Raw genomic sequence first — 24139 nt, forward strand, 5'->3', positions numbered from 1 at the left:
TAGTGACTTACCATTTGGGACTTCCCTGCTATTAAAAGTGATTTTCTTTCTGGAGTCTCTGGTTTTATTCAGGTGGTATATTGGTGTAGAAGCTTGATGTCCTGTCCTTTAAGCTCTTGACAAGACAAAAGTGACAAAGGAAACACAGAATGGGTTCATTTTAAGGTAAATTCCAACCAAAGTCAAAGCACTTTTCTTAAAACAGAAATAAGAAAAATAACTTTTAGATTAGACTTTGTTAATAACACCTAAATGATGCTCTTTTTTTAGCTGCAGTTTATTCAGGTATAGTTGCTTTTGCCTGAGTCTATATGAAGTATGGCATCCAAAGCCATAGTTGGCTTACTGGGAATGTACAGTGTAGCATATTTTCCTTTTCCTCTGCCATAGGTTGAATATAAATCCTCAAACGGCTTACCATACCAAAAATAAGACTGTATAAATATCTGAGCACATGGAAAAATAACTCTCCTATTACTACCACATTAGAAATGAAAAGCATTATTCAATTCTAGGCACTCAGTGGGGACCTCTTAAATTAGTAACAATTTTGTGAACCTAAACATCCAGATTTTAGGCAGATTTCTGGAAATGAGCAAGACAGTGCTGGCACATGCACTGAGATGACCATTACTAAGTAGTATTTCAGAGGTAGTGTTTGTCTGACAGCTTGTAACAACTTGCAACAGCTGACATTTTTCAGCCAAAAGTGTATGCCAAATTGGGTAACTTTTTTGCTTTTTTGCTCTTTGTATTCTGCTTGCTTCTCCTTAGATTGCCGCATGGACATAGAGAATGTCTAACAATCTGTGACTGTGTGAATGCATAAATTAGTCACCTGAGCAGTTGTTATAAACTTAAAATGATACTATGGAAGGGAATTAATACCTTAGACTGTCATTAGTGGGATCTGTAGACTCTCATCTCCAGCTGACAGGTCTGTATTCATACTAAGGAAGATGCTGTTGCAGTTGAGTGCCTGTGAAAACAATTAGGATGGAAGAAGTGCTGAAAGGAAACTCACCTGTTAATCTTGGGATAGTTCTCTGATGGAGATTTCTTGGTGAGAGGAATTAACGCTCCATCTCTCCATGCAGTGTTTAAAAGGACTTCAGGATTGTGGCCTGTTGTAGTACTCTTGCTTACATTAGAATAATCTCAGTCTTCCAGGCATATCTCCGAGTAGGCTGTTTGCTAGTGCTTTTCCTGTTAATGAAAAGTTAATCACCACCTACTCACTACAAAGCCTGTGTAAGGAAGGAAGGAAGCGTATTTTACAACTTCTTCTGATTGACATAATTAAGAAGGTGCTAAAATTCTAGATAGTAAAGCTCTTGGTCCTGTTCTTTAGGTATTTCTTCAGTTTAGTTAAAGGTTAAACATGAGCTTAATGTCTTATGAAAATACAGGATGTTCATTCCTAGATTTTAACCATAAAAAAACCTACAGTTGATGTACTAGGCTAAGTTTGAGATTCCTTTGTCTGCACTGTGGAAATGCTTAAGTGTCACTGCTTCTAAAGTCACTTTGCCTGTTTTTCTCTTGGTTGCATGAGGGACCAGGAAACAGTCATTCCATTTTTTGGGGGGCTGATGAATTCCAGGATTTTCACAATGCCTTTCGTCATCAATAAAACTGTAGCTTCAACTTTTTGCTTACACTTTATACTTTTGATATTTTAATATTGGCAACTCTTGGATTTCAAGGTGGAATTCCTATGTCATTTGCAAAGTTAATAGGTCATCAAGATAAATTGTCATCTTACTTCTGAGCTCCCCATTCCACCTGTGCTTGGGAGTGTGGTGCAGTCATCCCTGAAAAGGTATGTAGATTCATATAGTATTGAGGAGGAAGGGTTTAGAATAACTGCCGGTTAATTCTTGGACTACACCGAATCTTCTTGTGGGTCTGCACAAGTCCTGAATCTAGTCCCACTGAAGCTGGTGGGAATTTTACAGAACATGGTAAGGCCTGTCGTGTTGGCAACCCTTAATACATCTACAGAAGGGCTCAGGTACATGAGTTGAAAAATACATTGAGACCCTTGTGTTCAGTTGAGCTGTTTGTGTCTAGTGTGGTTGAGTCTTATTTCTGTTCAAAGGAAGTGAGGTTTAGGCAGATGCTGTTACTCTTCTAGTGGAAGCAAGAATATGTTGCTGTGTCTCTGGAAAGTTTTTTGCAACATAGATGCTTTCATTGCTTCCAGCCCTGAAGCTGAGAATCAAAAGCACTCTTTCAGGTGAAATCAAGTGTTCATGAAGAATTTAGCTTGTACAGATTTGCTTTGTAGGACTGAACTTCTCCCACTGCTCCCAGAGCTACAGATCTTGCGTTCTGCTTAGACAGTATGGGTGAGAGACTGACCAGCATGATGGTTGTTTTTGTAAGCCTGTCTTTTTCTGTTTGTAATAAACAAATACTCAGGTATGTGAACAAATGGACAGTGTCAGTTGGCAAATATAAAAACTATTGCTCAACACAGGATGAGAATAAAGGGATTTTGACTGGATTAACCAGGATTTTGCTGGAGCACTGGGTTAGAAATTCACTGGATCATGTGCCAAGGTTCCTGTCTTGTTGAATTTGCTGAACTGGTCCATTTTTATAAGTTGTTGCAAAACTAAGACATTATTAGACCCTGCTTTACTAATGATGTAGCTGATAGGTATTTCAAATTTTAATATAGGCTGTTGATGTTGGTTTAAATTTAGATTTGGAAAAATAAAGACACTGCCCACTTTTAAATACAATATTCTGTGAATACCTCTGCATTAATAGAGCCAAATAACTTTTTACTTAAGACCACTTTGTCCATAAGTTCTTCTGGAGCAGCATGAACACTTTGAAACCTATTAACTACCAGTGAATTGGATATCAAAAGCCTAAAGCTCAGATCCATGAGAATATTTTCTTGACTCTCTAGGTCTCAGTGACTACAAAGCCACCTTGCACTTGCCCCCATCTCTGTAGCTGTCTGCATTTTGGGGTTTGTTTTTTTTCTTCTCATGGTTGTGCAGTTAAGGTTCAGCTTGGAGACATTGGAGCAGGATGCTTAGGCTGTTGGCCTCTCTCTGGTGCAGCTTCATCATGTTGGGGCTTGCCTAAGCTCAGGAGCCTGACACACTGTTTCTTCCTTTCAGTAACCAAAGGTTTAATGATGAGAACATTGCACGGATCCTGATCTTGTGTGCTTTGAAAGCTTTAGGTAAATGACTCTTGCAGGTTTGTGTGCATCAGACTGAAAACTTGTTTAGAAGTATCTTAACTCCAAGGAAAAAGGTTCATATTTAAAAGGTTGATTCTCATAATTTCTAGTCTGAGCAATTGTTGGTAACAGTGGTGACAAGAAGAGAATCAGTGCTTATATTTTTAAATAATAAAAATAAGAACTTCTCAACAATTCTTTTTTGTATGCAACTATTTAAGTTTCTCTTGGAAATCATTTCCTAGAAAGCCCAGTAATGTGTAGATGGACCATTGCCTGGTGAGCTGGGACTGAGGATGTCCAGGGGCAGTATAGTATGAATCTAATGGAATGGTCTTTGAGTGTTTTTGTGAACACATTTGAAGCATAAAAAGCACAAAAACTGTGCTGAATTCAGGATGAAACGCCCCTGTAGCATAAAAGGTTTAAATGTCACTGTGAGGAATGAAAGGCTGATTTAAGGAGAAAAGACTATTTTTATACACAGCTTATGTGTTAGAAAAAATATAGTTGCATACTGCCAATTCTGATGCTTCTTTAAGATCAGGGATATAATATTCTACTTATATTTAGCAGAACTCTACCTCTGTATGGACACTTGAACATTTGTTTTTATTGTCAAGGCTACAGGCAATTGTATTGGATTTAGAACAGGGCTGGTGCTTTGCGTCACTGAGGGACTATGAAGTTGGGGACTTCAGTACTGTTTATGCTATGGCAACATAGAAGAGCCTGTAAAACCCCCCTAATAATTACGTTTATGAAGAGCATCGATACCTACTAGACATGAAGAAATATCATTTTGGAGGGTGATGTATGCAGTGAGGTACACACAGCTTTCTAGAGTCCTGTTTTGGCTTTCATGTCATCAGAATGGCATTTGCTAGTAGTAAATGCATTTAACAGAACTAATTTTAGAACTATAGGTCAGCACTTAAATTTGTTTTCTCCTTGCTAGTCTCACAACTAGATCAGGTTTTAGATTTTATAATAAATGGGACTTCGAAGCCTCATTTCTTCCCCCTCTGCCAGATACTGTCACACAAGTGAGAGAACATGGTTATTACAAATTGTGTAGCTTATGCTCTTTATAAGTCAGACTCCATTTTTTAACACTTGAATCATATTTCCAGCACTAGCTTTTTTTTTTCCCCTTTCTTACTCAATTTTCCTTTTGTTCCTGATCTTTCGTTCCTTTTGTTAGCAACAGAAATACTGTTGCGCAAATCAGCTGTGTTGTCATGGGGAAACTTCATGGCATGAATGTAATGAAAAACGGCCAATTTTAATTTTTTTTTTTTTTTTTTTCTTGCTGAGACACCACAGGGGAATGAGCAGAGAAATCTTTACCTTACCACCCTATGGGGCAGTCTGTGGATGGACAAGGAGTGATGGGCAGTCTTGGTTCAGCTGTGCCACTGCTACTGGGTTTGAAAGCTGAACAAAGGAAAAGGGAATTGTAATCTGTTGTTACATAGGAGTATCCCTTGGCATCCACCAGCAGTCCAAGTCAGGCTTTTTTTGTAACACAACAGATTTGTGAAGCAGCGTATCTCCTGCAGAAAGCAGCACATGGTGAGTACGCTTTTGCCATCTGTCCCTTGTCGCTGGTATCCATCTAGTTAAGACCGGAGCTGTTGTTGCTCCGGAGGATGGAGCGGGACGGGTGGCAGCTGCCGTGCTAGCAGTGTGTATTAATGCCCTAAGGAGATCGGATCAAGCAGTGCCTGCCCATGAGCTGCGAAAGGGGAACAGTGCAGGTGGTACTGATTCAGCACAAGAGAAATGTGTGAATTCCTTTTGTAAGTGCCAAAGCTTTCACCATGTGAATATTCAGGTTTTGCAGCTGCCTCTGTGGGCTGGTCTGTATACCTCCTTGATCCTGTGCATAGAGGTTTTTATGGGATTGATGATAATCGGCCTATTTAGAGTTCTTTCCACTGCAGTGAAATTGATGTAAGAATATGGCAGAAGCTCAATCCTGAACATCATTAAGGGAAAATAAACCCTTCATCTGGCTTGGTGGTGGTGACGGATGACTGTTACTTCAACTGATGCAATATCATAGCAAAACTTAAAAGGTCAAATAGATACGGTTTCTTATATGGGGCTAATAATCAATACTCCCAGCAGTAGACTTATGTAAAATTTACAGGACTAACAAAAACTACACAAGGAGGGAAAGATGATAAATAGTTTGTATATAGTTTAATTTCTACATAGAAGAGATGGCTAGAATGAAAGCTGTATGGTTGCTTTTTGTAAGGAGGTGGGAGTATATGGCTTTACAGCAGCTGTGGCAGAAGGCTTTGTTTTGAGTATTTGAGCCTCATGAGTGCATGAAAGTGAGGAATGGATTCTAGTAGTAGCATACTAAAGCTGTCACCTACTTTACTGTCAACACACCATTTGGGGAGCAAAACCTAAACAGCATGAAACATCTAATATAGAGCAAATCCTGATCAGCTAAGTAGTTTTTATTTTGATGTGGATGATGATATTGGCCAGATCACTTGGGTACTATTGACCCAGTAATGGTGTCAATGTTATACTTGGTCTGCACTGTCCATCACAACTACCAGTACCTTATATAGTGTAAATACGTAGGTCAGTTGTGATCTCAGTTGGTCTCTGGATGCCACCAAAACATGAACAGTTTAAAGGATATTTTGTTTATAAGAGAGCAGAAATAGATACTGATTTGTGAAGAGTAAATATTGCAACAGAGCTATCATGATATTCTGTTAAACTTAAGCTGGATGATTTATCTCCAGAGGTGTTGTACCTGAGCCTAGTGAACAAACCAAGGGCAATTTCATATCAATCTTCTAAAATTAGTCAGCCTGCTTGTGTTTTTAGTTGGAAAATCTTCTGTCAGAGGACGCCAAATCATAACTTCTGGATGAGAAGTAGCTGCTGGAGAGGCAGACTTGCAAGCATCAGCATGGTATGCTTGTAGCGTGTGCGTTGCATCCTTTGCAGCAGGCATTCAAGTGGCTGGGCTCTCCTCTTAACTCCTACTGAAAAGTGGCACCTTCCAAGCCAAGTTTGGATGCAATTTACCTGCAAAGCAGGTGTTTGTTTTGCTGTCAGTGATAGTGATAAGCTCAGTAGGGTCGTCTGTCTGACGCAGAAAGTAAAATGCCATCGCGGCATATGGGGAGACGCAGGGTTTGTTGGATTTGGTTCTCGTGTCCAAGTGTATCCTGTGTGTGACTCCGGCTTCAGTCTCTGGAGGGAAGTGGGACAGTGGTAGAGCATGCTGCTGGGCTGGCTGCCAGGGGCTCTGAAGAGAAGCTGCAGTGTCATCAACGGGAAAGTGTGCAGCCCCAAGGCATTTCTTAAAGATCCATGTTTTGTGGATGTTCCCCACTGAAACTGCTGCACATCTCAGATACTGTTTGGAAATGTCAGAGAGCAGGGCCATCTTTCCCTCCCACCCCTCAAAGTAGTATTTGGGGTTGGAGGAGCCTTATTCCTAGGTTGGAGTGGAAGAACTGGCCGGTGAGGAACAGAAGTTGGGCTGAGGACCTCTGTGGCCTCTGGCTGTCCCTGCTGCTGCTTACCCAGTGTTCAGTATGGGAGCTCAGTATTTAGCCTGCCATAAAGCAAATTCTGATATGTGCTTAATTTGAAATGACCTGTTACTCCTTCTGAATTAGACGTTGCCTAAAGTCTTCAAAAACCAGGCAGTTAGCGGTTTCTTGCATAGCTAAAGAGCTGTTTCCATGGGCATATCTCTGTATGTAGAGTTTCCTTAGGATGCTACTGTGCACTTATTTGTCTCTTAAAAAATCCATGGATGGATTTTTCTCCTGCTGTTCAGATAAAAAATAATATGGGGTATTTGACACACTTCGAAACATTACCTGACATGCTGATTTCTAGCTACTAAGTGTGCCTTTGACGCTGATTGCTCGGTGACTTGTTCTCGAGTATAATGTTTCCTTGCATCCAGGTAACTGCCAAGATATTAGCTGTAGTGTCTTTGCAGGTGTAGTGTGTCACGTTTTGGTGATCTGATAGATACTCTTTTAGCACGTGAGCATCTCCAAGCAGTTTGTTGCCACAGCATGGTTATAATGGCAAATTTGTCAAATCCTGGACTGTTTATCATGCTTATTCCTAGTATATAGCTGGGTTTATGGCAGAGGTTCTCCCAATTGAAGATATTTAGCCTTGCTTTTCCCAGACCTGCTATGAATGATATACTAGATTTGTATAAACTGTAGTTAGATATTCCAATGGCTTTTCCAGCCTCGGTACTATAGGCTTTCAGTGAAGTGGACTTTGCTGACTGTGGCTCTTGTCGAGCCATTAACGTACCTGGGGAGTGTTGTCTGAACATTCAGGGTTGTTTCCAGATAACCTTGACATTACCAGAATTTCAAGAACCTGGTCGAGTTAATAATGATATATTTCTACAGCCTTTTGTCCCCCTGTATGAATGGATCAGTGATGTGATTTTGTGATATTGCGACCCACTGTGAAGTGACTGTTTCATTAGTTGTGTAATGGTGTAAAATCCTGCAGCTCCACATGTTTTATTTAGAGGAAATCTTAAACCCACTGTTAACTAATGCATAGCTTGCTAAGCTGAATGCATTTGTGTGCTGGCCAAACACTCAGCACTTCTAGCTTCTGTCTTCGCTTATTTAAACGTGTTTTTCAGAGAAACAGTGCATTGTTCCCTGAGTTTACTTTATTCTGCTTGTTCTCTGCTAGCAGCTATATGAAGAACTGGCTGTGTAGAAGGAACACTACATCTCCTAGATAGACTGAGGCTTGATGACCTCAAGGTTTTTTAAAACACTTTTTGGCACCTCTATCTCTGCCTATAAATAGCTCACAAGTCTGTTCTTCAGCATCGGCTAGACCTAAAGTAATGTTAAATGCTTTTGTGAGGTGAAAGTAGGTTTTCCGAGTTACTTGTAGATGGATCATATCCAAGCTGTATGCTATATTTACACGCTTCCATTCCCTAACAAGTTTCACTCCATAAGGCACATGCAATAATCTGCAGATTCTGTATGGTGTATTTAAAATGCACTCCTAACAAGATTTGTGCTGGACTTAAAGATGAGTAAGTCCTTCCATAATTCAGTTTGTATTTAGCTACTGTCAGCAGCTCTATCTTATTTATACAATTTTTTAGGTAATATTTTGATCAGCAGCAATTCTTGGATCTTTTGAAGAGTCATTTAAAATGGTCAGGTGGTGCTACTTGCTTCACTGGTGTTTGCTGTGAATAGCTGAATAAGTTTGCCGTTCATGCCCTTGAGTCTCAACTGATTGATTTTTTTAAATTTTTTTTGAATTGCCTTGGCAAGTGTACATTTTTATCAGCACGCTGCTTGTAATGCAAGATACAGGAGTGCTTCACAACTGTGTAAAGTACACTGGCGCAATATCATCATAGAACTGCCAGGGAAGAGCAGGTGGACATTCAGAGTTCAACAGGGACAAACTAACGGATTTATCTGCATTTGCAAAAGGTCACAAGGAATTCTCAGTGACCTCAAGGAGACCTTTTTCCTTTCAGGCAGCATCTCAGGTTTCAAGGAGCTCCATTACTTCCCTGGTTAATTGGTGCTGTTGAGCCATGGAGATTTGCTACCTATTAAAGCATCATTGTTTCTGGCGACATGGAAGGCTTTGAGGTCTTCTCTCCAGATTTTAGTTGGCTTAAACTCTTGTACTATCTGACTGTGTGAGGTAATATGAGGCTGTAAGCATCATTAAAGGTTTGGAGAAGTTGCTGTGAACCTGTTTTGAAATGTTACTCTCCATGAAACTGTCGTCAGAGCTAAGAAAGTAAATTGAAGTTAATTCTGTTGTATAACTTCCTTATGTATTGCTTTTTTTTCATATAAACTAAAAGCCTACTCTGGCTTTAGCAGTAAACTGTATTGTGATTATTAATATCTGACACTAACATTCTTGAATGTTTACCAGCAAATCTTGTTTCTTCAGTAGACATACCTCTAAAATCAGTTATGCTTTGTATATCTGTGGCTCTGAGTGATTCTGCATCTGTAACATGGCTTTAAAAAGTCAGGGAAGCATGAGGGGCAGTCAGAGGTTTTATTAAAGTCTGTGTTGGAGTGACTGATGTGTGAAAGGTCTGTTCCCAAAGGAACCCAGAACATGCAAAAATGGGTTGTGGGGTTTGTTTTGTTTTGTTTGTGTTTGGGTTTTTTTTGTTTGTTTGGGGTTTTTTTGTCTGTTATACTGGCTTGCTAGCCACTGTGCTGGATTTTACAAATGAATGTAAAATCCTCATTTGTTAATGATCCAAAGCATAGTTTCAATTAAATTCAGAATCTTACTTTTTTCTGCTTTTTCAGGCGAATACTGTGTGCATATAATGAAATACCTGTTGAGGTCGCTGTGGGTAATTCCAGAGGGAGGAACCTGGGAGGGAGAGCGGTAACAAAAACTACAGGGAGTATGAGAAGTTGTCCAAACATACCCTCCAGGAGCTGCTAGAACAGCTAATGAGGGGACTGTCTGCAACCTCGCATCTCAGCCTTACTGCACGGGGCTGGCCGCACACCACACCAGCGGGCTCAAAGCCCGAGAGAGCTGTTCATTGAGCAGAGGCTGTATGGGGCCCGGCTCCCCAGCATGGAGTGGGTGGTAGCTGGCTGATGCTGTGGCTTCTGCATCAGTGACCTGTTCAGCCGTGCTTTGTTTGCCCTCCTGGGATGGCCTTGAACCATGAAAAGAAGAAGGCCTGTCTGAAAGTATTCTTCTGTCAAAAATCTTCCAGCAGTCTCCCTTCTCTATTGCAATTTATAGTTGAATGTGCTTTCTTTACAATTTTCTCTCTTAACTAAGAAAAGGCAGTAAATTATTAATAGGTCCTGAAATACTGGGCTGGGAGTTAGGAGACAAAGTGAAGCAGGAGGTTCTGCCTCTAAATAAGCATTTAGTTGAGTCCGCAGCTTCTGCTTTGAGCTCTGAGGTGCTCCTATGTAAAAACCATCTGTCAGCAAAGCACATATCTGTCTTACTTGTTTCTATTCTTTCACTTAAAAATAAGGCTGTCATATGGTTGCGGGAGCCTGCAAGAAACAATATTGTGAACCTTTTCAAACCTCTTAGTATATTTTTTTTCTGCTGTGTTGCAGTGATTTTGAATGTGGAAGCTGTTACCTTTTGAAAGGCTGGTAGTTAAAAGAAAAAAACGTGGGTTTTGTTGGAGTTCTTGAAAAGCATTGATGAAGCAGAGAGCAAGGATATAAAACATGAATTACTGGCAAAAATACTTAACTAGGATTTCTGTTTTTTGAGGGATCTGGAAACTTAACACAAATTCTAAATATCCCCACCTTTGTTGGTTTGCTTCTTTGCATAGGTGGTTGAAATGAATTTGGTAAGGGTAATAATTTAAGGCTGAAGTACCATGTCCTCAGTAGGAATACAGAGGAGTATACCCTCTACTGTGGTCTCTTAGCCTCTTTGTTATCCCAAGGTCAGATTAGAAGGTGCTAATAATTTTCATTGACGTCCTCAATGACTGAATATTCAGGTAATTAAACATTTATATTGAAAAATCAGGGATCCAGCTTTGTGTGATGGAAGTACTGTCTCTTTAGAAACACAAAAAATGTTTGCTTTGCTTGATTGCTGCTCCCTCTTGTGGGTTTCAGGCCAGTTTAAGCAAGCTTGAAGTTTATTCTTAGTCTTTTTAGATGGAATAATTACTCAGCAGTACTCCTCTGATATACTGGATGGGATATTGACCTTAAGACTTGCTTCACTGCATACCTCTACAAATTAAAACATTCTTTTCAATCAAGAGGATGAAATCTGTAAAAGCATTTAATTAACTTTTAAAATTTAATTTACTTTTTATCAAGAACTTATACTGCTGTGCTATTAGTATATAGTATGATTTGCTTTTTTGGTCTGTATCGTAACTGTACCAGACTTGGCAAGTGCCTGCTATACTGACAGTATTAAGATCTTTCTTGTATCTCCTCTCCTGTAGTCAGTGCTTCTGAGTTGCACTTCATGGGCTATTGCTCTTGTCTGCAGAGATCTGCTATGTTATGTGAGTTGCTCCTGAAAACTAAATTCCAAAAAAGAGCTCTTTGCTTCCTGTGTGCTCTCCTGTATACCTAATACAAATGCCATAGCTGTGTGAAAGATTATTTTTTCCTTGTAGTTTCTCAGTTGTTCTGCTGGCATACAATCTTTGTGTAATGTGTTGTGCCTGAAGATTTCAAAATACTACTTGTATTTGTTTTCCTCCAGAGGGACATATAATCTCTATTCTCTGGACAAGAAACTGAAGCACAGTGGAATTCTGAATCGCTCCTAATTGATGGCAAAGACCTGTGCAACTTCACTGACTAGTTCTTGGCATGAAGCTCTTCAAAAATCTCCCACTGAAACTTAAGAGACAAATTGTTCTGACCTGTTGCAAAATGGAAAGGTCCCACATTAGTGTGACACTGAAAAAACAGTTCACATGATCTACTTCCAATTTTACACCATTTCAAAATAATGATACAATTTGTCTTAGCATTGGAAGCTGTTCAGTTTCAATCACTGAACTGATGTTGAACTGTTTGTATACAGGAATTGGAATATGGCTATTAAATCTTGGGTCCTCTAGGCTTTGGTGCTTGTCTCCTATGCTTTAATTAGGCATGCCCCCCGATTTTTAATTTTCAGTAGTATCTTATTTCCCTCCCTCTTGTGCTCTCTTGTTCTATGTTCATCATCAATTTTAGCTATGTAATGTTTTCTACATATCCCACTGTGTGCTTTGCTTGGTCTGCAGTATTTTCAGTACCTTTCCTCCCCTTACCTCTTTATCTTCTTTACTTTACACTGTTTGCATAATTTCTCAATACCATATAACTTGCATGGCCGAGAACTGGACATTTCATTGGTGTCTGACCAAGCTGCTCCAGCTATTGGGTATCTGGTAACTTTTGCTATCTATTACTGCCTCTGCACCTCTTCAAGAGCATATAATATGGGGGAGTATTCAGTGGATTACTTGAAAGTTCTGATCTTTGTTTTACTTGGCCTTAAAGGAATAAATCAGTCTGAAACTTGTCTGGATACAAAGACTGCAGTTCTGTAGAGACCTGGTGGTGTTGGGGGACATGTACTTCCCTGCAAACTGTGATGCAAGTAAAGGTGGGCTTTTTGTTGCCTTTTTTAATTTTTTTTTTTAAGGTGATTAAACCAGAAAGCATGTGCACTTGATCTGAGAAACAAAACAGAATTTAATCTTCTATTTATGCCCTTAAAGCTTTATATCACTTCATGTCACAGACAGGGTAATCCCTAGAACAGTATTGGTAACCTTTACTTCAAAATCTGTGGTTTCTTTTCTTTTGACAGCTAGATTGAACATTGTTTTAAGCAGTTGCTGAGGTTTGTATCTACATTTTAATGTGCTATAAGTGCAGAGCTGTGTTCAAGATTTGCCAACTTTTTATTCAGATTAAATTTGCAGTTCAGTGGAGACTAGAATGTGGTACCTACATATCACATTGCTTGTAGCAGTGCATGAATTTCAGTTCTTATTTATATTTGAAATATTTTTACCAGTCAGGAACAAAAACTCTCTTTATGTCCATGTTCAAAAAGATGTTGGCATTCACCCAGCCCTGGAGCCCTCCCCAACCTGTGCTTATGCTGTAAAGAAGCCCGATGAAATATTTCTGTTTATTGCAGGCTCCAAATTTGGTTATTGTGCTTACTTTCTCTGTAAGCATAATCAGAACAAATGTGTTTCCTCTTCAGTAATATGTACCAACGGCTGAATTAATTTTGCATGTGTGCTTCCTTACTGAGTCCTTCTGCTGACCTCCCTGTGTGCTGGGTGCCTGTGGACCTGTCCTGGTGGGAAATGCTAGTTGCAGTTTTGCTCTCTAGCTGAAAAGAAATGGCAGTCGAGCGCTAAGAGTCTGAAATACAATTCAACTCTTTGTGGTATCACACTAAGATATCAAACTAGCAAGAATGCAGAGTCATTAAGGTGGTAACTTCTCTTTAATCTTGCACTTTTTATATTTGGTTTAAGCAAAAGTTATACAGTTCTGTACGTTACCAATTCATTTGCGCTAACTGGATAACCCTACTGCCTGTATTATAGCAAGCATGCTGCTTTTTCTCTCCAAAGAATATGTATGTTTGGCATTCTGAATTTCTTTTTGTAATAAAGATCTAAAGCCTTTTGAGGTGTACATACTATAGACTTACTGTGGGATGGGTTTTACAAGCTCTTATCTCCCTTAGGTCCCCCCTGTTTGCGTACTACCCCTCTTTCAGCCAGATTGCTTTAAGCCCTCTAAAGTCTGCAGTGAACTCTGTGTGACTTTGATTGTAAAACAGCCTTTGTAATTAAACAGAAATACAGTATGTAAAAAGTACTCTGGAATACAACCATTCCACTTGGGTGTTTTGATGTTCAGTTTTATCTAAATTTTAAATGAGGAAAACAGTCGCTGCAAAACACTGCTGATCTAATAGAGGGAGAACTAAAACTATCAGTGTGGTCACTGTAAAAGAGAAATTTATTTCTTTATAAAAAGAAGTTGGGTAAAGCAAGTGGAAGAAACCACTGACTGCAGCTTCATGCAAGTAAGTATTTCAGGAGACAACACTGGGAAGGTTTGTATGCTTTTCTTGCGAAATTCCAGTTCATATTTGCTAATACTGTCAGCGTTTTTTGTTTAATTGTTTCCTTCTAGGTATCCCTGTAGCCTCAACAGTTCTGATTCGTTTACCTGAATGAGTGATCCATCTGTTTCCAAGGTCAATGTTGACTCCCTCAAAACTATTTTACAGGAGTAACAGTCTTGATCTAAAGTATGTGAGTGCAGTATTATACAGGATGTATAAAATGTGTGGTTTTGTTCTTTGGGATAACAGCTGTAGAGTGGTATCCGAATTCTTCTCTGGTAGGAGTAACTACTTACTGACTAGTGCTATTCTGAGAGAAAATGCCGATTGAAGAAGTGACGTAAATGTGGTTAGTTGATACTGCGTTGGTCCTCTGCCGAATACACTACCTATAGAAAATTGTTTGGAGTTTAAAGCTGTAACACACTTCTGCAGAGCTGCCAGCCAACATCCTATACTGGAATTGTTCTTTCATCCCTGTTTTGCTTTTTCACAGTATAGAAACAGGAGAAGTTAGTTATTTCTAAATAGCAGTGGAAGTGGTATGCCCTGTACATACAGTGATCATGCCATTCTCCAGGCTCTGGAGCTACAGTGCTTATGAAAATCTCTGTTCTTACAGGATTCTACAGAACGGACTTTCTGTAGAATTCTGTAGTTTTCTTCTGATATCTTGCCTCTGAAGCTGCCTTGAAATTTCCATTGTTTTCTCATGGAGAGGGTTTGTTTGAATTGAAGGACGTGCTTCGAGAACTTTTTTCCTTTCCCTCCTACCACAAGTCCAGTGCATCTTGAATTGGAATCTAGTTTGCAGCTAACCCATCTGCAGTTAAGCCAGTGGCTTAGTATGGAAGGGGAACCCAACACTGCAACAGAGACCACACCAGGCATAAGCCACTGAAGAGCTTGTCAACAAGCTCTTTACGACTAGTATGCATGTGAAGGTATGTGACCAGGTAGCAGAGGGAAAGAGACCGTATCACCTTCCTGAGTAACTAGTAAATTTTACAACAATATCACTTTTAAACCCTAAGGGGAGTTAAAAAAAAAAAAGAGACACCCCCCCTCCCACCCCCCCATTTACTAAGGTAATAAATGCCTCTAAAACACTCCTAGGGTCTAGGGAAATGATTACAGGATACCTCACTTTTAACAGGTGTTTTAAGATCAATTCCTTGTGGCAGGATTTACTTTGGTAATCAGTGCAAGCTCATGATGGAGTTCAGTTATTATTTAGGCTATATTTTTAGCAGGGGCCCCTTGAGACTGCAAGGCAGTATAATTTATGAAGTAGGATGCAACTCCCTAATTGTCTGTTATGCTGTAGAGCTGTACATGCTGTTCACTGCAGTGTTCTGCAAAATAAACATTCTCCTTCTTGGTGGGGGGGGAGAAGGTCTGTGTCAACAAGACTTTTCAGCCTCTGGTCACATGCTTAAATTATATCTCTGAGATGGGTTTCCTGGCAAACACATAAGCGAATGTTTCTTCTAAGTGGACAATGTTCATGTGTAAATTCTTCATTAGTTGTGGGTCTCTTCCCCTCCTCCTCTTCCCAGTCTTTGGCTCAAGATGTTAAGCAAGAAGACCGAGAATGCTGACCCCTTAAACACAGATAACTCACAACAGCACCATTGGCATGTCAGAGGGGAGCATCTGCCTGTTCATACTCCCTGCTCCTGGTGCTTTGGAATTAATGAAAAGAGAAAAACAAAGCTCTGGCATTCTGAGAAACTTTAAAAACAAAGTAAGAAATCAGTCTTGGAATGCCCTTGCAAGAAAAACTTTCCATGAAGAAACTTATCATTTGATCTCCCACCAAATTTCAGTCTTGTAGGATTGCATTGTGTGAATGAGTCCGATTCAGAAAAATAGGTTTAGGGTGCAGTTAGGGTGGTCACGGGAAACACTGTAACAGTTTTTTTGATCAGTTTTCCTCTGTAGGTGTCCTTATTATCCCCTTTGTATGGGAAAATTGGATGCTTCTCAAAGTGAACTGTCAATTTTTTGCTAAGATGTTTGATAATGAGATTCTTCAGTGTTTGCAAAGGATCTTAAGGTAAAGATGTGATCATTGTACATTTAAGATGCCATACTAGTTTATTCTCTGTAGCAAATACAGTCAAATATTTGGGTTGAAATCATAATTATGTGTAGCCGTAAGTCTGAATTTTTGGACTTGCCTTTGACTGTGAATAGGATGTTGGTTGCCTTTTTTTTGCGTGTTGAGTTGGAGAGCTCTATGAGGTAACTGTGGCACTCCCAGAGTTTTCAAATGCTGCTTCTGTTTCCCCACCCAATGTCCCTAATGGGGGGTAGGACTGAAGTCCAGAACCTCTGCCCTTCTGTATTCTTTGAAATTACTGTTGGTTTTCCAATTTACAGAATTTGCAGTCATGGTGGAAATGGTTAACACAGCTTCCAGCTCTTTAAAACTGATTAGGTTTGAGGTAGAGCCTGGGAGATGGCAAAGCCTAGTATTGTGAATATACCACCAGAGAAACAACTTTTCTACAAGTAAAAGTCTCTTAGTGGATCACTGTTCCATATGGTTTTTTTAGAGAGATGTGTGTATACTCAGGTTCTGTGATATGCTCCTAACCAAAACTCATGTTTTTTGGTCTGATCTTTTAAAATTCTGTGGATTTTTTTTTTCTTCATTATTAAGCAAAGGAATAGAAAAGTTTAAGACTAGGTCAGGAATTTATTGGCTTACGGGGACTATTCTTAAATCTGTCTGTTCTAAAATGGAAAGATCATGTAACTTTTCATACACCTGTATTTCAAATTTCTGAACTTTTCTGATAGTAGCGAGGCACTAATATCTTCGATATCCAAATGTTCATGACAGTGTTGCTTTTGAGTTCTGAAGTTGAAGGGATTCCCTGAGCTGAATGACAAACATGCCATGTATAGGCTACCTAGGAGTCTTCCAGCTTCCCCACTAGCATGATTCAGTTTGTCTGACTTCAGTGTGGCGAGAAGCACTTGAGCCTGGTTCAGCAGTTTCCTTCCTTCTTGCTGCGTCGCATTCTAGCCTCAATAGAAAATAATCTGTTGATACTGGCAGTACATTTTGGTGATGAAAACCGGACATTGTTTTCCTAAGAAGCACTTAGTTGTGTATACTTGAGTTCATTGCCTTGGTTACAATTTACAAGGAGGTTTTGTTCGCTTTGCCAGCTGAGCTGCAAGGGTGCCAGGATGCCCACAGCAGACAGGGATGATGAAGTGAGATTGCATGCGTAGTTTTTTCTGTCTTCGTGACTGCAGACGGGTGTTACTCCATAGATTTTTATAGACTTTCTTGAACTTTAGAGGAACAAGACTATTGAACCTTAAAAAAACCAAACAAACCAAAAAAGGCTAGAGTAACCAAATTTTTCTTCTAATATGACATACTTTTCAGCCTTTTTTTCCGCAGAGTGGGACGTGCTTTGTCTGTTCCCACTGTTTGGAAGACCAGTAGTAAATGTGTTATGGAGGGACATTACTGAGATTTTAAGAGATACTAATTTAAGAGAATGAAGGAAATGCACAATGGAATTTCTTTGTCTTGGATATAAATGAAATAAGCTGAATTACATATGTAGGTGACACGTAGTGTTGGGAGGTGGCTGCTTGTATTGCTCAAGAATTACTACTGGGATGGGCCAAGCTGGAGGCAGTGTGCTCTATGTTGCAGGTTTTTTCAGTGTTTAAACCTGTCTGTAAAGGTTTTGACTGCCTTAGTCCTATTTGAGTCCCTACTTCCATGCCTCTTAAACTGCCTCTGGCATAACATGCCCTGAAGTCAAAACCAATCAATTGGGTGTGACCTGTGTTGGAGGCCAGAGTTCCTTGGAATTTGTTTGCATTATCAGTAATTGTAACATACCTCAAAGATGACTATGATCTTTCCCTTTTTCTTTTTGACACAATTCCATCATAGTTACAGGTAAAGGGTTGCAATTCTGTGAAACTGATTTTTAGGATTTAGGCCTGTATTTGTGGAAGAATGCATTGTGTTGTGTGCAAGCGTGCATTTTTTTGTGTATGCATGTTTGCAAAGGTGAGGTATGTTCCCTAGGGAGAGATAAGGAGTCTGTCATCAGAAACTGAGCTGCTGTCCTAAGTGCCATAATTTTTTTTTCTGCTTAGAAGTACCTAAGGTGAACTCGCAGTTAACCTACCAGGTTTATGAAAATGTCAGCTGACTCCTTTTTTTTTTTTTTTTTTCTTCCCCCCCACCCCACCTCTCCTGTTACCTCTTTTTTCTTATGCTCAATTTAGCAGTGTAATACATGTAATACATATTTCTGTCATGAACATTCTTCCTGCTTAGATATCTCCCTGAATTAATGTCACTCTTGCAATGTCCTATTTCAAATGGGAAGTGCAGAGACACAAGAACTGCACTGAATTCACAATATTTAGCAGAGCTTCAGATCCTTTGGCTATCTTTCTGAATATGAGGGAGGTATGACTAGATAGACACTGCATTTTTGAGGGGGTAAAAAAAAAGAAAAGATAGACTAATACCCACTTTCAGATAGTGTTCTCTAGGTGCTGTGAGTACCGCTTTGCTCCCTCAAGTTACATAGCAGCAGTTTGAAGGGCAAGGACTGAGGAGAGCTAACTGCTATCAGCTTAACGATGCTAAATGGCTTTGGCAAGCAATCAAGTAAAATGCATCACTGGCTTCCTAGATTGTGGCTCAGCTCCTGTAGTTACAGAACTGCATGCACTTGCTTTTTATTTAGCAGCATCTGAAGGATCCAGTAGACTGTCGTGCACCAGAAGGGGTAAGGAAGAGAGCGTTTATGTGGGTGTACAGAGAATTCCTGTTCTTGGGAAATTTGTCAGGACCTGCTTGGAAATCCAAGCAGAATGGGCCTCGCTTCATATAAAATCAATTCAGGCATGCTGAAGTGTGTGTTTTGAGCTATCGGCTCTGTGTTACTGAAAAATGGAAGCTTGATAGTATTAAAAAGATCTCCTGATCCTTCAGTTCTTACCCAGCGGGTTCATAGCACACTTTTGTGTGTTTGAATTTATCCTGAGGTATGTATGAAGTGCTTCTTCAAGTAAACCGAATAAAACCAAACATCTTGGCTTCTACATTGACTTAGAAAGTAATTAGAAAAAGGTGTGTGTGTGTGTCCCCTCATTAATTTATGCCTTGTATAGGAAGTATTCACATCTCTAGTGTATCTTGCAAGTGACACTACAAAAACTGTACAGATTTGCCAGTGAATGTAAGGGGAGGTTAATTCTCGCCAACCAAGAAAACCAGAACAAATTGTCTATTTTAAGCTAAGATGAAAATATGCATACTTTGTCATGCTGAGTTGTTACGATGCTTCAGATTTACACAGTTAACATCACTCTCCTTTCCTTCCCTTCTCTGTTAAAACTTTTACATATAAGGCAAGACATGTTTTTCCTGAAGAATTAACTTCAGTGCCTGGCCCCTTGCGACCTTGGGGTGAGCTGCCATAGCCCAGAAATGCTGCCTTCATAGCTGGTTACACTTTGTGGATTTCTGCAATGCCTGATGCTGTTTTCTGTACCCAAATTAAAAGCTGAGCAGTGTCTGGGAAGTAGGGTATAGCTTCTCTTGGACTCAGGGCCGTTCATAAAGGACAGACTTGCTCGGCATTGCAGGACAGAGTGGAGGGGTTGCCAGCCTGAAGGCTCAAGGTTCCTCTCCAGGCAAGCCAGCCAGCTGGGGCAGAAAGCACGGCTGCAGGGCATGCCAGGGTCTTCCTTCAGTTACTGTAGATTGCTGTTGTTCTTTGCTCTTGCTGACAGAGGATAAGGGATAATGTAGCAGACTAGGAACTTTATCAGCCTTAAATAACGAGCTTAGGGCTGTATGTTATACCACCTGAATAGGAGAGCGTTTCCTGATTGTGTTACATTGGCCTGGTCCCTGATTTCCGTATAAGCCATAGCAGGGGATGAAATGGGTGTCCATTAAACATAGATTTAAATTACAGATGACTCCTCTGTACTGAACGTTGACTGCCTATGAAGTGTGCTGGGCAGACTGTATTGATGGGTTTCCCTTTTCCCTTTCATTTTGCATGTTTTGCTGTGCAGGCATACCTGTCATACCCTCCAGCTAGCAGGTTTAGCAAGGAGAAACTTAACACAAGGCTATAGTGCATCACTGAATCTCCAATTACCAACTTTCAGAGTAGCTTAAGCCTGACTTTTTCTAATGAAAAAACAATAACTTTGAGGCATGCGATTATGTTCCTGCTTCACAGGAACATATATTATTTCTATATCTATGAATTTCTTTGTTTTCATACACACAGTGAAGTGGATTTAAGACAGTTCAGATTTATTTTTTTTGAAACAAAGTTGGGTCCTTTACCCTGTAATGAAGGAAAAAACTTGTAGGCTCAACAGGTGGTTTTGGAGTTTAATGAAAGATGGAGACTCTGGAGACGTTATTGCAGCCTTTTAGTACTTAAAGGGGGCTTATAGGAATGATGGAGACTTATTACCAGGGCCTGTAGGGATAGGGCGGGGGGGGGGTGGTAACGGTTTTAAACTGAAAGAGGGGAGATCAAGATTAGATATAATGAAGAAATTTTTTACAATAAGGGTGGTGAGACACTGGAACAGGTTGCCCACAGAAGGTGCGGATGCCCCATCGTTGGAGGTGTTTCAGCTCAGTTGGATGGGACTTTGAGCAACCTGGTCTGGTGGAAGGTGTCCCTGCCCACGGCAGGGGGGTTGGAACTAGATGATCTTTGAAGGTCCCTTCCAAACCATTCTGTGATTCTATGACTTACATAGAACCACAGTCTGTTTTACAAATGCAAGGCTTCCCCTCACTTAAGCAGGGTTTCTCCCAGGGCCAGGGTGCAACCTAGACATCCCTAATGCCTTTTATTTAAAGGAAGCATGTCTGGCCTTTCCAGGGACAGTGGGGCACGGCTGAGGTCTCGGGGCTGTCAATGAATCTAATGGAAGTATTGCCCCCAAATGTCAAATAGTGCCAGCACTTCCAAATTAGCTAAAATACTGTCAGCAGCATGGTAGCGTGTGCTCTGCCAGCGTGAAAAACCAGATTCTCCGTACTGGGCTTGGCAGCTCATGGAAAAACTGAGCTCAGCTGCTGGGTGGAGATTTCGCAGGGCTCCCCAACCTGCGCCGGCTGAGCGGGAAGGAGAGCGAGCGCAGGGTTTAGTTGCTAAGAGGCAACCTGGTTTTGCTTGTCTCTGCAACCGGAGAAAATCCGGTGCCAGGAAGAGATGACTCTCCGTGTGTTCTATTGTTGCCGCTGCAAAATTGCAATGGATCAAATGAGCTGCTTTAAGCTCCGGTTAATTCTCCCGGCCCTGGTGGTTTCCTCTGTGCCCTCTTGTCTCTGCAAGGATGAAATAGGGGGGAATCAAGAGGTGGTTTGGGTGAAATCGGGTGGAGTCGGGAGGCAAGATTTCTGCTCTGACTGTGCTTTGAATTGTTCTTGGGGTATCGTCCCATTTAGTGCCATTCAGAAACACTTGCGTCCTCTAATAATTTTGATTTTTCCCTTGGTGTGTTTTAGCCTCATCCAGCTCATCACAGGAGACCTTTTGAAATGCAGAATGCCCGCCCCGCCCCCCCCTTTTTTTTTTTTTTTTGTGTCCAGCCTCTATTCCTGATTGCTTTTCTGCAGTACTCTCAGACCGCAATTAGATGCCTTCCCCTCCACCACCCCGGCCTCTTCTTTTACTTTTTTTTTTTTTAATTGCTTTGAGTGTAATACTGTTTCTTAAAGACTAAAACCAACCCCAGCATATCCAGCGTTGATCAACCGTTTTAAGTTCAGCCGTACACAACCCAACACACCATACTGGTATAGTTACAGCAAATTAAGAACAGTTAAGTGGTTTGTTTCTGCGATGCAAATGCTGTCTGGCGTGAATATATATTTATAAGCACCCATGCAAGTGCTTCTGAATGTTATCTTCCAGAGAAGCAGCTCGGATACGCAGCCCGGAGGGCGGACGTACTCTGAGCAAGGAGTCGGCCGGTTGTTGCTGGGGGTGTTTACCTTCCTCGAGCATAAAAAGGAGGTTACGAGCTTTGAAACCGTTCTCGGAACCGCTTCGGGGAAGCTTGTTGCACGGGTCTGGCGGGGACATTGGAGTAACCATCGGTGGGAGCAGCGGCGAGCGTGCCAATAACGGAAGGAAGAGCACCGAGCGGCCCGCCTTCCGCCGCCGAGTCCCCCTGAACCTGGGCGCGGGACCCTCGCAGCCGGCCGCGGGCAGCACCGAGCGGGGGGCGGCCCCCCCCGGGCCGGCCCCGGCAGCGCTCCGCCCCCGGGGCCGGGCCGGGCCGGGCCGAGCCGAGCCAGGCGGCTTCCGGCAGCGCGGAGCGGCGGCGGGAAGGAGGGGCCGGAGCCATGGAGGATGCGGCGGCCGACTGCCTCAGCCCGGCCGCCCGGCAGCAGGTGAGGCGAGGCGGCGGGGACGCTCGTACCCACTCCCACCCGCGTCGGGGGGGAGTCCGCGGGAAGCGGGCATCGGGGCTGTGGCCCCAGCGGGGAGAGCGGCCCGCGCGGCCCGGCGCTCCACGTGGTGGCGGGGTCCGGCCCGCTGCGTGCCCTTGCACGGCTGTCAAACCGCTGAGCTCGGCTGCGCGCCCGCCCTCCTTCCCGCAGGCTTCCCCTCTGCCTGTGCCCTGGCTGGCTGAGCTCGGGCGGCGTGATCCGGGCGCTTTGGGGAGCGTGCGGGGGTCGCGGGGCTGTGGCGCGACTCGGAATTGTAAGTGTCCTTTTGGGCACGGCGTGTCATTCACAGCAGCTCCGCAGAGGTGAGTGCTAGTGAGCTGCTGCTGCTGGCAGCTGCAGGAGGTAGCTAATGCTTTCCAGCGCACGGAGTTTTCTAAGGCTCTCTTCTAAAAACCAGAGACTAAAACTAAGTAAGCTACCTACTGCTCAGGTTGGTGTCGGAGCAGATATATGCCAACTGAACCTGTTAAACGTTTTCTCAATAAAGTTTCGGAACAGCCCCCTGTGACCATGAAATGTTAATGGGCGGATTAGTCATCTGTTGACATAAACTGTCACTCCGGTTCACCACTGTCACTGTAGGAACGGGAGAGGGGGTGTTAGACAAGCCTGTAATGGGCCTGTCTGTCTAACCAGCAACACTGGTGCCTGGGTATTGGAAGGAAATCCTTATGTTTATGTGTAGGCTAAGGTTCATGAACATGCCGCCTTTTAATTCTAATTTGCATTTAAGAGAAAGGTAAAGAGTTAAGCAGGATGTGGACTGACCAAGCCCTGTGTGATTCATAGGCTCGTTGTCATATGATTAAGTGGTACAAAATATGTTCATGTTTATAACTCAGATGCAAAAACCGTCAGGTAAATATGCTGGTTTGACCTCTAAGCGTAGAAGTCATTTATAGATGCTCTTGTTTCGATGCTAAGGAGCACGTGGTAACTCATGGTGAGCTCCTGGAACTCGCTGTTTAGTCAAGTGGAGATGGGAAAAACTGTTCCATGGATTAGCACTAGTATTACCTGATAGCTCTGATGGTCAGCTCTGTTACAGGATTATTTCAAATCAGATGCTGCTTGTCTAAATAGACTTTAAATTCTTTGGAAGTACAACAAACCATATCAGACTTCTTTTGTCTGGTGAAGTGTATGACTTAACTAAACAGAGTGATGAACAGTTGTATAACATTTGAGGGAAAGCCTTCACACACAGAGTACTGGAATGGGATGGCATTGGTCATGAAAAATTATGTTTGCCCCAACTTGCTGGCTGTATCTTAAGCATGTTGGCAAAAAGTCTAAATTGGCCTGAGAATAGTTATTGCAGAAGTACATAATAGTAGTTGCATGCAGTGAGCAGGTGTAATTTAGTCAGGCAGACTTGTGCTTTAGAGTTTCTCCAATAGTGGGATCAGAGAGCTTTCTGGGTATGGTTTGGTGCTGGCAAACGTGGCAAATGTGTCAGTCCTCCGCAAAAAATATGATGCTAAGTTTGATTACTAGTCTTAGAAGCAGATAATTTTGAGTATACATTGGAATTAAGGGGTGCTTTGTATAGATGGAAAACTCGTATGTATGTAGCTATGTGGCAAGTCAACATAGTCATTTTTCACTGCTCAAAAAAGCAGCATAATTTCCTGTCTTTGTTGGCTGTTTCTTGGCACTTCCAGTCAAACAATGAACTCTTGGACTTTTCATAAGGGAAAAGCTCTGAGAATGCACACCTTCAGGATGTGTGTCATTAGCCTCTACCTAACCAAGTCACCTAAATAATTCTTTCATCAAAATGA

The 24139-nt window shown here is 41.6% G+C and overlaps 1 protein-coding gene across 20 annotated transcripts in view; it reads left to right on the forward strand.

Annotated features, from left to right (window-relative positions):
* LRRFIP1 (LRR binding FLII interacting protein 1) overlaps nt 1–24139 on the forward strand; it is a 116923-nt gene that overhangs the window by 19862 nt on the left and 72922 nt on the right. For 6 of the 20 annotated variants that reach the window (XM_049802113.1, XM_049801971.1, XM_049801991.1 and 3 more), the window contains exon 1: nt 22171–22295. The exons of the other annotated variants lie outside the window; for them this stretch is intronic. In XM_049802113.1, the coding sequence (XP_049658070.1) occupies nt 22248–22295 (48 nt within the window). In that variant the 5' untranslated portion in view covers nt 22171–22247. Of the gene's footprint in view, nt 1–22170; nt 22296–24139 lie in introns of those variants that run through there. 20 annotated transcript variants of the gene reach the window in all.

The sequence above is a fragment of the Accipiter gentilis genome, chromosome 1, assembly GCF_929443795.1.
Source record: "Accipiter gentilis chromosome 1, bAccGen1.1, whole genome shotgun sequence".
NCBI lineage: Eukaryota > Metazoa > Chordata > Aves > Accipitriformes > Accipitridae > Astur > Astur gentilis.